At 36.5% G+C, this 14,972-nt stretch overlaps 1 protein-coding gene across 1 annotated transcript; it reads right to left on the bottom strand.

The window, feature by feature from the left end:
- Positions 1 to 824: 824 nt before the first annotated feature.
- LOC128204726 (uncharacterized) lies at positions 825 to 14,553 on the bottom strand. The gene is made up of 6 exons (XM_052906129.1): positions 14,299 to 14,553; positions 6,713 to 6,778; positions 6,070 to 6,150; positions 4,653 to 4,870; positions 4,248 to 4,400; positions 825 to 896 (listed from the first exon to the last, which is right to left on the bottom strand). The coding sequence occupies exons 1-6, from the start codon at positions 14,336 to 14,338 to the stop codon at positions 825 to 827; spliced, it is 630 nt and encodes a 209-aa protein (XP_052762089.1). The 5' UTR covers positions 14,339 to 14,553.
- Positions 14,554 to 14,972: the final 419 nt, after the last annotated feature.

Here is a 14,972-nt window from a genome sequence, read left to right as displayed (position 1 = left end):
TAAACACGATCATTAAACGATTAGATAGTGCAGACCTTAAAATGAAAGACATTTAAACTAGACTATCAGATGTTGAAAAAAGTCGCCAGTTCGATACAAAAACAGTAGACTCAATAGCCACAAAACAACAAGAAATAGAACAGCTTACAAATAGATTAAAGCATCTGGAGTCAGAAAAGGTCACGAATGAAGAACTTATGCACAAACTGAAAAGTGATGAACTTAAGAACAATCTTTTGTTTTTTCGGGTGGAAGACTCAAGTACAGAGTCAGATACTGACTGTACAAATAACATTTTAACCATTGTAGAGGAAACTATGCAAATAGAGGGCGCAAAGCAGAACATGCCACTCAAAACCGAACGGATGGGGCGGTACAAGGCCGGAAGTACTAGACCAGTTCTCGTGAAATTCGACAAATACGAAGACCGAGAAAAAGTACGCCGGGCATGTCCGAAGTTAAAGAACACTGCAGTAGGTGTGAGCCAACATCTACCTAAAGACATCATCGACAAGAGGAGGCCACTTATGGGTGTGTTCAAAAAGGCCAAATCTGAGAAGAAAAAGGTGTTTTTCAAATACGACAAATTATTCATTTATGACCAGGAGTTCGTTCCCAGTACACATTCTAGCAATGATGCCGAATAGGGGTGCTTAGAGAGTAATATTAGCTTTTTACCATGGAATGTTGAAGGCTTAACTGAAGCGAAAAAGACATGTGACAATTTTTCGAACTTTATTTCCAAATATGATATTGTATGTCTATCAGAAACGTGGACTAACAGTAAATCTTGCATTGACCTTAAAGGATATAAAGCTATTCATTCATACCGTAAATTCCAGCACCGCCGCGCGAAAAGATCCAGTGGGGGTGTTATCATTTACGTCAAGGATCAACTACCAAAAGGCATAACTGTAGAAAGGAACAGAGTAGATAGTATTGTGTGGTTAAAACTGTGCAAAGATTATTTTATAACCAAAGACGATTGTTGCAGTTTCCTATATCCCGCCGGAAAACTCGCCAGTACATAATTTGTACGATACAGACCTTTTTACAGAAATTGAAAACGATTTGGAACTTTTTGCACAACGTGGCCAAACGATATGGCTCGGCGATTTCAACAGTAGAGTAGGTCAAAAGTGTGATTTTATAGAGCACGAGCAGATTACTGATCTTGATCTTAATGACTTACTGAACGACCCGCCACCACGACGAATGTCAATGGACCATACAAGCAACAGATTTGGAGAAAATCTGATTGATATTTGCAAATCAATTAACCTTTGTATTATGAATGGCAGGTCTGGTGAAAACAACGATAACGGCAGCTTTACTTGTTATACGCATAACGGAGAAAGTCAGGTAGACTATGTACTAACAAGGTACAATACCTTTAAATACTTCAGAGATTTTAAAGTTCATCCATATAACGAACATTCCAACCACACCCCTATCACGTTTAAACTTATAGTTGGAAATGCTAAGCAGGATGAAAAACGAGAATATGCAGAGTTTTATAAATGGAATGACAATGATAAAATACAGTTCTTGTGGGACATAAAGACCGATATCAATCAATTAACCGAGTCACTTCTCAACACGATGGGACATACACAACATAGTATTGAGAACTCAGTTTCTTTATTTACTGAGTATTTAACGTCTCGTGCCAACAAATACTTTAAAAGGTCTGTGCGTGTGAAACGTGGTTACTTCATGAACCATTCACATACGGAGAAGAAGGCATGGTTCAATAGAGAATGTAAAGATAAGCACTTGAAGTATAAGGAAGCGCTCGCAAGACTGAAATGCAACAGATCACCAGCAAATTTTGAAAATATGTAGCGCTGCAAAAAAGATTACAAATATACTGTACGTAGAGCGAAGCGTAATCACAAACTATTGATAGGCAAACAAATGCATGAGTCAAGACAAGAAAGGCCAAGGGAATTTTGGAAACGATTTAAGAAATCGAGAACACAGGCCGACCCCACTATATCACTGAAAGACTTCTATGAGCATTTCAAAGATTTAGCCGATAATTCAGAGGACGGCCCGGATATAGAGATAGAGACATTTTTAAATGATTTTGATATTAATGAACCGGACCGTAATGTAATGTTTGAAGAGCTTGATGATAGAATCACAGCAAATGAAATCACAAAGGGATTAAAAAGCTTAAACGAAATAAGGCTACAGGAAGTGACAATATTTTAAACGAATATTTCATTGAAAGTGCCGATATATTGATCGAGCCCATTTGCATCCTCTTCAATAACATTCTCGACTCTGGAGTTTTCCCCCCAAGTTGGTCCCAGGGAGTGATTGTGCCGGTATTGAAAAAGGAACCAAAAGCTGAAGTAAATAACTACAGGGGGATAACCCTGATTAGTTGTTTTGGGAAATTATTTACTAATGTCATAAACGAGAGACTCAAAACATGGTCAGTAAAATATGACAAAATCACGGACGCGCAGTTCGGTTTCAAGTCTAACCACAGTACAACGGATGCAGTGTTCATTCTTCAAAACCTTATTGAATTATATCTTATCAAGCGGAAGAGAGTATATGCTGCTTACGTGGACTATTCGAAGTGTTTCGATAGGATATATAGAAACGGGCTGTGGTTTAAGCTAATCAAAGAGGGAATAGACGGTAAACTATTACAAATCGTACGTTCTATGTACAAAAACGTCCAGTCATGTGTGAAACACTGTAATAACTTGTCTCAATTCTTCGATAGCGGTATAGGCCTCTTCCAGGGGGAGATAACCTCGCCGATAATGTTTTGCCTCTTCGTGAATGATATTGAACTCCATATGCATCAAAATATTAATGCAGGACTTACCTTGGACCAATTAACAATATTCCTTATTATGTTTGCCGACGATTGTGTACTATTAAGTGAGACCGCCGAGGGATTACAAAAACATTTAGACTGTTTAAGGGATTACTGTGATCAATGGCGTATGCAAGTGAATGTGGACAAGACGAAAATAATGATTTTTAAACGGGGTGGTCGAGGAAGGATTGACGACGTATTTATATATAACGGCAAACAGATTGAAATTGTGAACACTTTTTGCTATTTAGGGTTAGTCATAAGTTCAAACGGTTCTTTTTTGAACTTTGATTTATTTGACGCGTATGTGCTCCCTGTGCTCGAATACTGCTCAGAGTTATGGGGCTCTGCTGCAGCTGAAAATCTGGAACGACTACACAAAAAATTCCTTAAACAGATTTTAAATGTCAAAATAACAACTAATAATTTGTCGTTATATGGAGAAACGGGACGCTTTCCATTAATAATAAACAGAAAAGTGAAAATAGTCAAATATTGGTTTAAACTCATGAACAGTTTTAATTCAAATTGTATATTGTATGAGACTTATCGTATGCTTTTAGACGAATGTGAAAAAGGCCATATAAATTGGTTAACCAAAGTAAAACTATTATTACAATCAGCCGGTTTTAATGAAATTTGGCTGTTTAGAGACTCAGTGCTTAATATACCATGTTTTATAAGCCAGTTAAAATTAAGACTGAAAGATACCTATATAACACAATGGAATGAAGGTGTTAATAGCTCAACAAGTCTTACTCTATTTCGTGCAGCGAAATCCACTTTTGAAATGTCTTGCTACCTGAACATTGTTGACAATGTTAAACACAGACATGCCTTAAGCAAATTAAGATTATCCTCTCACAGGCTTAAAATAGAAGAAGGCCGTTATAGGAACATTCCCCGACATGAAAGGAGATGTGATGTATGTTCATCGAATGACATTGAAGATGAATATCATTTTGTACTGATATGTGATAGATATAAACACTTAAGAGATCATTATATACCTAGTTATTATAGACACCACCTTGTATGTTAAAATTTATTACTCTTCTTAACCCTAAGAAGAAGTCGTTGTTACACAAACTGGCTATATTTACTATTAAGGCAAATCAGATCAGAGACAATATAATTAATATTACAGCGTAACTCAAACTGGATGTTATTGCTCTCTTCTTGTTGTTTCTTTTTGTTTGAATTCATGTTAATTTTTATATCCTGTTGTGCATGCTATGATAATTGTTTTGATGATCATAAGCTGTATATGCTTGTATCTAAATAAATGTTCTGTTCTGTTCTGTTGTCTAACTATTTTAGTTTTGTTGCTAATTCATGTCTTGGTCACCCAAATGAACCACAACAGGTTAATTAACCAATGAAAACAGTTGTTACATACAGTTACCTCATATTCACCAATCATCTCCTCCCTCTCCTGAATGCTGTTATCTATTACTATCACAGCCTGTGCTTGGTCACCAACATGAACCACTACAGGTAAATGCTGGCTGTCTCCAGGGGGTTGCTGGGCAATGGCCTGTAGCTCATTGTCTGTGACCTGTAAAATAGATTTAATTAATGTCATCTAATTTAAGTGGCATTTGTTATGCATGAGCAGCTTGATATAAGGCGTGTGAGCAGAAAACAACTAAACACTTTTCTTTTATTTGATTCCAACTTTTGTCTTATCCTAAGCATATGGCTTAATGCAGAATAGTAAATGTACAAAAGTGGTATCCAGCACATGGGGAAATTGGTTAAATTCCACCAGCATAAATACCATGTAACTTGTTTGATAACTAAGACAAACCTTAAACAATGCTTCAAGTGATCTATTCCTCTGTTCTGGAGTTGAAGATGTGGAAAGAGTTCTTTCCCTTCTCTCTGGCTCTTCCCCAGTCTCGACATAATTGCCACCCTTTTTTCCAGAAATGCCATGTACTTCAATGGAGCCACTAGCTTCATGGTAAACAGAGATTGGGGCCGCAAAAAGCTGTTCTGATGCAGCATAATTCTCAATTTCTGTAACTGAAATATTATGTGAAAAAATCTTTTCCACTGTTCGACAGTCAGGCATGCACAACAATGTATAACATATAGGTTGTAAGGTTTTGCAGTACTGTTAGAATATTAGTTAGAGCACACTCTTCTAACAAATGTGGCCTGGATTCCATTCCCCGGCTGGGAGCATGTAGGTTTTGTTGGTAGTCAGTGGTCACCAAGCTGTTACAGGTGCACAGTTCCATCATTTTAAAGTAAACACATTTAAACTAATGTTACAATGTTCACCAGTCAAATTGAAGGTACACATATTTTTTTTATAACTTGGTGTTGTACAGTGTGCGAAATTAACTGTAGCCCCTAGTTCGAGGCGACAAAAAAAGACCGAGGCAACGAATTTTTTTCTTTAAGATAGCTCCTCTGCACTATGAAATCAAAAGGTATTAATGCACGTTAAGGGAACTTTATTAACATTGGGACATTCATTATGTTCTCCTTAACACCACAAGTCAACCAATTCATACCAATGTACAATATATTCTTCGGTTCTTACTCTCGTCTTCTTCGTGTAGTCGCCAAAACAAAAATTGTCAATGACTCTAAAGCGGCTGTTTATATGGACTTACGTTTACCTTTACACCGTTTACCGACAATAATTTCTCATTGGTACGGATGTTTTCTGATGCAGTGATCTCCCTAGTTGAGCAATACTATACTGTTTAAAAATAATTATTTTTATGGAAATCATATTTCAGACTGTCAATACCCAACACCCCCACCTGCTTACAACACGGGTTGACAGAACCAGCTATGTTCCCTATGCTTACAAGATTAAAATTTTCCCAATTTGACTTATAATTAAAGTTTTTTTCTCTTGCAGATGCATTGAATATCAAGTCCATGATGAACATTATGCTTTCAAACATCTGAAGGGCATGGGTCATTAACGTCATATCAAACATCTGAAGGGCATGGGTCATTAACGTCATATCAAACATCTGAAGGGCATGGGTCATTACCGTCATATCAAACATCTGAAGGGCATGGGTCATTCACGTCATATCAAACATCTGAAGGGCATGGGTCATTCACGTCATATCAAACATCTGAAGGGCATGGGTCATTAACGTCATATCAAAATCAATATAAAGAGCAGGGAATAAAATGATTAACATATGTTGACCAACAGGAACCTACAAACTAAAACGAAAATTGATTTTACCTACCAGTCGTGGGTATTACATTTACATATACTGGAATGACTGTCCCCTCACTCTGTTGGTTGGCACCTCCAGTCTTGGCCAAATCTGCAAACATATATGAAAATTATGAAATTATTTAAAATTAATAACAGATTTGTCAAAGGATAATTTGTGTTCCTACTTCTGAATCTTTACAGATAAGTTGCAACAGTGGACATGAATTTTCTTTTGGGCCCTAGCTTGTCTGAAATGTTAATTAAGAGTTTACAAAGTGGCATCAAAATGATTATACCAGGTGGTATAAAAGCTATATATTGAAAAAAACAACAACATATATAAATGTGGATGATGTTGGGAACCGCTTGGCCTCGGTAGCCTAGTGGTTAAGTGGTTAAGTTTCAGCTTCAATGGAAAGTGTTCAGTCTCAATCCCTGGCCGCATTAAACTAAAAATTAAAATGGTACCGGCAGCTCCCTTGTCTGTCACCTGGCATATGAGGAAAGCATCGAAAAATTGGGAGAACATTGTACTGTTCAAACCAAAAAAAATCTCCCATGTATGGCCCGGTGCTTTCCAACAGTTTCTTCAACTCTGCTCTCCCATCAGTGAGTATCTACATCTTCATGAGGGGTTTGACATTAGAGGAAGATAGATAAAAAATATTTACCTGATGTCCTGGCCCTTTTACTGACTTGATCTTCGGCGGATTCACCATCTTCCTTTTCTAGTTGCCCTAAAATAACAATGGAGTAAGCTGACTGTCAATGACAAACATGTATATGCTACATCAGCATGTAACAAACTGCACTAATGTGCAATTGAATGGCAACCAATTGTACAACCTATCACAACACTTCTAAAGCTAGCTCAATACTAGACTGTATATAATATAAGTGCCATTATTCAGGGTGTACATGGTTACACTTCCTCTGTTCATTTTGAAACTCATCCTCGAATTTCAGAGACTAAGATCAGGTTTCAATGCTTGTATTTAGAGTGTTTTTATGGCACCGAATTAAATGGATTGCACCAATTGAATTGCAATGTGAATATGGTAGGAATCAAACCCATGACCACTCGCATTGCAGGCTAAAAGCTAGTCCAGTTGGCGAGACAGTTTAATGCTGCTATAATAAGAAGTATATAAATTAAGGTAGACTCTAGTACACTTAAAATTAGCAAGTAGACTTATTTAGACTTAAGCAGCTAATTAGAAAAGTATTGTTTAAGAATATTTCATTCTCCATTTTAGTTTTTTCATCATATGTTTGCATTGAAGATCAATAGATTAAATTTAATTTACAGTAAGCCTTGGTGTCGGTGGGATTCGAGTGGAGTTGTCATAGTGCAAGACTTGACCAGAACCTTGTTGACAACTAAAAAATCTCTCAAGATAATCTGTCAACTGCTAGTTGGTACACATGTAGTAAAAGAGAACAGGTTATTTATCACATGTATTGCAAGGGTCTTCTTCTGTTCAGTGTCTTTTTTGCTTTTCGGTGTCTTTGTTAAATGTTTACCTACTGGGCTTGTCCCTGTAGTTTGCAGTATATTCTCAATAATTGCTGAATTATGCCCCTTGCTTGTTGGCATTTGATTCACAGCGCTCTTGTTCTAACACACTATGATAAAGAAAAATGTGAACACTCAGGCCTGAAATATCAAGACATTGCCAGTGAAATGATTAAATCACATTCTCATTATGACCTTTGATCCTAACAATGACCTTAACCTCGAATGTAATTAACAAGACGCCCATGAAGACCTTTGCTTTACTGGCATGGCTTGTTCAAGGTCATTTTCTATCAAGAGCATGTTCATATGGGTAAAAGGCAAAATACTGATAGGTCACTTGGAAAATCTGGTGTTAATAGGTGCCACCATTACAGTATTGTAACATATAACATGAAATGTGAATATAGGGGCTCTATTGATTACAGAAATGTTGTCACCTTGAATTACGTCCGTAATGGACCATGGACATTACAGACCAGACAAAACGGACCATATTTTGGGACATTACAGACCATCTCGAGAAACATAACGGACCATGATCTATAATGTTATCAACGTTTTTTTTTTATTTATTCACCCCATCTTCTTTATTCTTTAATAAGTACTTCTATATGAGTGCCTTTTTGGATATGACACCTGCCAAATGACTTCCAACTAACTGTGAAAAAAATAATGTGAAATTCAATTAGACAAATGTGGTAAACGGACATTTGCCCCCCCGGACATTTGCCCCCCTGGATGTTTGCCCCCCTTTTGGACCATGGCGGACATTTGCCCCCCCGCCGTTTTCGAGGGGGCGGACATTTGCCCCCCCTCAATGTTCGAGGGGGCGGACATTTGCCCCCCCTCCATTTTCGATGGGGCGGACATTTGCGATAACTTTAATAATCTTACAAACTATCAACACCAAACATGTGTTTGTATTAAAGTGCGATCCAACACTACAATTAAAGCAATCCCGATCGCGCTAATTACCTATGTGTGCATGATAGGCCATTGGGGGTCACATATGACTGCGTTAGGACTGAACATCTGTAATGTACCTGTAATATGATATGATGAATGTGCTAAAATGAATGTGCTATTTTGATCTTGATTAGTGAATTACTTATCATACCATTCAGAGAACAGAAACGTATTTTTTGCTGTATATACTTGTATATATGAGTGCTATAAATGTGCTATATGACTTCTGATTTGAAATAAAAATATTATAAAAGGATTTACATTGTTGTCTTACCTAAGCCTACATCGTCACATGTGTGACCTGAACGGTGTAATCTGTATTTATATGTAATTAGTGACAAACATACAAACTGGTGTAAATCGGTTGGCAGTTTGCACGTAAATTGAACAAATAGTTAACGAAAAAAATGTTCATTTTTTTTATAAATTAATATATTTTTAATATCTTGGTATAAACTTATAAAACCGGGGGGGGGGGGCAAATGTCCGCCCCCTCGAAAACGGCGGGGGGGCAAATGTCCGCCCCTCGAAAACGGCGGGGGGGGGGGGCAAATGTCCGCGATGGTCCAAAAGGGGGGCAAACATCCGGGGGGGGGGGGGGCAAACATCCGGGGGGGCAAATGTCCTAGAATCGACAAATGTTTATAATGTGACCATTGTAAACTACCTGTGAAATTTCATAAGGTGTAAAAGACATGTGTCCACCTACAGTAAATAAGTCTATAGTAAATTTATTTTTAATAAAATAATATGTAAAATAATTATGTCCATGGTGAAAGTGAATTCAAGATCAGTACCATCTAGGTTCGTGGCATCATTCACTGCTATAAACTTTGTAAGTTTAAAGCCAAAATAAATGTATTGTATTTAAAGAAAGATGTTCGTTTGTTGCAAACTGATGGTTAAAGATGCACTCCTACTGCCAGATAAGATTTACCAAAATAAATGTTATTCTTTAATAATTCCCAAAAGGCTAAATAATGTCAAAATTAATGGTTTTTATGAAGTAGTATAGTAGACCGTAGTAAATCTTTTAGCATTCATCAATCATTTAATATTTTTGCGCTTAGTGCTATAAAATACACGTGTACAATCTTTTTATCAGTAATTAATATTATCCATAAATGCATTATTTAGTAAGTAGTTAAAGCTAGGTTGATCACTCAAAATTGATATTTTTTAGGCATGTATATGTATTGATTTTGAATAAGAGTGTCACTTTAACCCTTGCAGGAAAGGGGTTGCGATCACTGCACTCACTTATGGGGCTGGTTCGTAATATTCAAGTTCCAATTAATATCATGTTTAATCTCTTTGACTCATATGTGTTATCTGTTTTAAACTATGGTTCTGAAGTGTGGGGTTTTATGAATGCGGAAGTCTCAGAGAGAGTGCATAAGAAATTTTGTAAATGGGTTTTAAATGTTAAACAATCCACTAACACTTTGGCCTTGTATGGAGAGTTGGGTAGATTCCCATTGCACATTGAACGCCTAATTAGAATGGTGAAATACCTTTTTAAAGCTCCTCTCAGTAAAGCAAGAACACTGTATTTTAAATGCTATATTACTTGATGAAATTTATACGGTAATGTAGATAACAATGTGTCAACCAAGAACTGGGTGTCAAGAGTTCGTGAGATCCTTCAATCATCTGATCTCAACGAAGTATGGCTTTATCCGGGTTTTGTGAAAACTGAATGTTTTGTGCCTGTTCTTCAGAGTAGACTTCGAGATATTTTTATAAGTAATTGGAGATCTGGGTTAGATTTATCCTCTGCTCTAGATGTACTTTCCGTGAAATTAAAACTAGTTTTGAACAATCAGCGTATCTCAGTCTGGTAGAAAATACAAAATATAGAAATGTTCTGGCTAAATTACGTTTTCCTTCGCATAAATTAAATATAGAGATAGGTCAACATAATAAAATTCCTAGACATGAAAGAAAATGTCCATTGTGTTTTTTAAATGATATTGAGGATGAATTCAATTTTGTTCTTAAATGCCCTGTGTATGCAGACCTTAGACGCCAGTATATTCCTGAGTACTTTATACCCATAGTTTGATGAAATATATTTTATTGATGCAAAGTAGTAATAAAATACTCAATAGAAAATTAGCAATGTATTGTGATAAGGCGTTCAAACTTCGTGATTCGTTGTTATAATTTATGTGTCATGGATGTTTTCTATCTCTATCTTATTTTGATAGGGTAGAAACACATATATTGTGTTGGTTGTATTTTCCCTTTGTTTTGTTATATTGGTACATGTTTGCATCATTTTCCTTGTGCTTACGATGTAATCTAATGCACTTTCATTACCCATTATACGCAGTCATAAATGGTTATATACATAACCAATACATGATTACTGTTTGATCAATCTTAAATAATGTCCGATTGTATGTAATATTCAATTAAAAATATATGATATAATATAAATTCATTTTCACCATTTATATCCCAGAAACAATAAAATCAAATGAATTTAACGTATAATATGCTATTTGTTAAAATTGTTCCATGCCATATATATATATATATATGTTTTTTTGTATGGATATGTGTTATTATGATGATAAGCTTGTTATGCTTAAGTCCAATAAATATTCTGTTCTGTTCTGTTTAAAACTGGTAAATTTGGTTGCATTTAATCAGTGTAAATAATTATTTGTAATTATAGCCGGTAATTATCAGCGGTAATTTATCAAAGAAATAAACATTATACTGACAACCTTTAATTGGCAATCATAAAAGTGTGAAAACCCATCTTGATGTGGCACTCTCACAGAACCATTCAATTAAAACAGTTGTAACGGAAAAACACATATATGACATCCAAAGTTTTTTCAGAAAGCAATCGAGCACCTATAAGTACGAGGGGTGTCCCAGAAGTTCGCGGAATAACGTCATCATTCGCAAACGCAAATAGGTATTATCTTGACATTTATTGAGAATGTATTTTAAAATAATTGGTGTTTAGCGCTGGTATTTTTAATTTCCCTTTTCTTCTTAATCTTGACATACTTGGTATCCATAGCAACTAACCTACCCTTACCCGGAGCAAGCAAAGATATTAGTAAAACTTTGTTATTTTATATCACTTAAAGGTGAGTTAATATTCCGCAAAATGAAGTGACGTTAACAGCATGTATGGACGTCATTTCCTGAAAACGTCAACGTTATTGCTGTTTCCATTTCAATTTTGTTGCAACTTGAGTAGCATCACAGTTTCAAAAGCAACGTCGGCATGACGTCAACAGATGATGTCGAGTTACGGAGTGCTTTGAAAATGTCTGTAGGCCTTCAGATGTCGCCAGCAGAAACCCTAATATTGATAAGAAGGTCGACAACACTTTAACCGTTCAGAAAACTGTCCCTTTAAAAGTGGCATGAGCGATTCTGCAATGGTAGTTTGTCTATAAAAAATGACACCAGGGCCGGCCGGCCAGTGCAAGTGAATTCGAACAATGATCAGGTTATAGACCATATCTTCAGTCGACATCTGACTTTATGCAAATGACACAAAGGATTGTTTTGACCCTTGACAAAGAGTGGAACGTCGAGACAGTGCAGAAATTGATCAGCAGATACCGGAAATGTGTGAACGCGCACGGAGATTACATCGAAAAAATTAACAAAGAACTCGTATTGTGACGTCCGCTGATGTTCACGACGTCGTTTGTGCTCCGGGTGTTGCGTGATGGGTGGTTTCCGAATATCCGATAGTGGATTTATGTATATTGTAAGCTTTTGATATCTATACAATAATGTTTCGAAATATTAAATATTGTCTTGCTGATTTTTTTGTTCAAAATAACCAGTATTGCAAAAGTTATTATACAATTCCGCGAACTTCTGGGACACCCCTCCAACATATAAATTAAAAATCATTGTCCGCAAATATGGTATGTTATAAAGTTCAAACAAACTGTGAGTAAAATTATATATCATGGTCCGTAATGTCCTGAAATGTGGTCTGAAATGTCCCCAAATCTGGTCCGTTATGTCTGGTCCGTAATGTCCATGGTCCGTAATGTCTGTGACCCGTCACTTTCAATGGCCATAATCCAGTGGGATGATCTGGCTTCTTTTCAAAAGGCACTGAGGCCTCATGATTTCTAACTACTGCCATTTGTTTTGAAGATTAAATTAAAACTTGAGGCTCTGGTCTGTTCACAAGCACAATTATAGCAATTTTGGTCATTTACAAAGGACCATAACCCAGTCATGCATGGGGCAAAGCTGGTTGGTTTTTGAAAAGGAGTGATTAAGTCAACACTTAACTTTTGAAAAAGATTATTAGTCATTGGATAATAAATGGAGGCTTTATTGTTCACAAGCTAAATTGTAGCAAATTAAACTAGAAATGTGTCCATAGGACACGGATGCCCCCACTTCGTTTTTTTTTGTCACAGAAAATAAGCCATAATGATTTTTGAAGTATTTTTGGCAAAAAAGGGCCGTAACTCCTAAATGACTAAAGCGATTTCCATGACTATCGAACTTGATCAAGATATTATGGTCACAAACATGTGTTTAAAGTTTGGTGAGGATTGGACAAACAGTTTTCAAGAATTAGATCGGAAACAATCTTCGGGACGTATTTTTCAAGTCTTTTTTTGCAAATAAAGGGCCGTAACTCCTAAATGACAAAAGCGATTTCCATGGCTATCGAACTTGATCAAGATATTATGGTCACAATCATGTATGTAAAGTTTGGTGAGGATTGGACACATACTTTTCAAGAATTAGATTGGAAACATATATTTTTGAAGTATTTTTGGCAAAAAAGGGCCGTAACTCCTAAATGACTAAAGCGATTTCCATGACTATCGAACTTGATCAAGATATTATGGTCACAAACATGTGTTTAAAGTTTGGTGAGGATTGGACAAACGTTTTTCAAGAATTAGATCGGAAACAATCTTCGGGATGTACGTACGTATGGACAGACGTACGTACGGACAGACGTACGTACGGACAAGGGCAACCCTATATGCCGCCACTTTGTGGGGGCATAAAAATTTCAAGGGTCATAATCAAGTCATGCATGGGCGGATCTGACAGGTTTTCGAAGGAACCGAGGCAAATCAATATTTATGTTAACTACTGTCTGATGGAAGATGGGTAAGAAACAGAGGCTCTACTGTGTTCTTAAGTTGTTTTTTAGCAATTTTGAAGATGGCCACCACACCCACGCATAAGCTCTTCTGGCCAATGCTAAAAACTGTGACCTTGATCTGTTTGTTATAATTAGGCAAGACATTTTGTTAAACATTCCTGCAAAAACTTATCAAAAGCTATGCAATAGTTGACATATTTATCATGTCCAGGTTATCATATGTTAATATGGTATAAATAACTCATAAAATCTAGTGTCGCCAACATAGGCTACCTTCCCTAAAATATTTAGTAGACTGGCCTACACTGGGGCTTGCCCGATTTTTAAAGTGTGATCATTATAAAATATTGCATTCAATGTTAAATTATCACAATTTGTACCAGTTAAAAACTGTGCATGTAATAAAGATGATATAAAACTGCTTATCGCGAAAGTTAGAGTCTTAATTTTCCCCGGCTTACTAAACCGAAGGCTGGGATTTACCATAACCCGGGAAAACCCTTCCTCGAAAATGGGTTCTTCCGATTTCTGGGTATGTCATTCAACATACTAGCTACAAATAACAGTGTCAGTTACACCTTAATGTATTTTAATTACTTGAAAAAAGATTGTTGAAACACCACCTTATCAAATCCAGTATCACTTACTCTTCTGAGGAGAAATATCGTCCCCTTCTTGACGTGGCATTCCCAAATGGCTGACCGAGAAGTTTTGCACCGCGTAACGAAATGATTTCCCTCAGATTGTGAAGAAATCCATTAGAGTGTTCATGATTGATTGGTGTTATAATGTTCTGCGTGTAATTCCCTCTCTAACTGCAAGTTTTGTTAGTTGAATCACATCGGGGTTCCCATAAAAAAGGTGAAAAATACCAGGGTTTCTCGGCTGCGCGGATAAGTAGGTCAATGACGTCAAACATCTTGTTTTATTCCAGCACGAAAACGAGGCGGAACTCCCGCCAAATATAGGCTACATTCCACCATTATGTAAATAATCGCGAATTTCACTTAGCAAAATATTATAAAGCATGGTTTATTCAGAATCATTCGTAATATGTATGCTAAGGAAAAATCATGTGTTAAGGTGAATAATACATTGTCTAACTTCTTTAGTAGTCATACTGGAGTACGCCAGGGTGAGAATTTGTCTCCAATTTTGTTCTCTATATTTTTGGCTTCCTAGTAAAATAGCCCCCATTTTGGTCAAATAGCCCCCACTCACATTTTAAAATTGGGCAAATAGCCCCCCCCCCAAAACGCCCCCACTTTTTTATTTTTTCTATATGTATGTATGCATACTTATTTTATTCCAAAACATTTTA

This window comes from Mya arenaria, chromosome 10 (assembly GCF_026914265.1).
Source record: "Mya arenaria isolate MELC-2E11 chromosome 10, ASM2691426v1".
NCBI lineage: Eukaryota > Metazoa > Mollusca > Bivalvia > Myida > Myidae > Mya > Mya arenaria.
The sequence above is the reverse complement of the archived record's forward strand: the minus strand, read 5'-3'. Positions and strand labels throughout refer to the sequence as shown.

Bases quoted from the DNA above. Each gene is read 5' to 3' on its own strand.
- LOC128204726 (XM_052906129.1), bottom strand. From the start codon at position 14,338: ATGCCACGTCAAGAAGGGGACGATATTTCTCCTCAGAAGA. The intron at 6,779-14,298 runs GTAAGTGATACT...TTGTTATTTTAG, and splicing joins CGATATTTCTCCTCAGAAGA to GGCAACTAGAAAAGGAAGAT. The intron at 4,871-6,069 runs GTAGGTAAAATC...ATAATATTTCAG, and splicing joins AAATGTAATACCCACGACTG to TTACAGAAATTGAGAATTAT.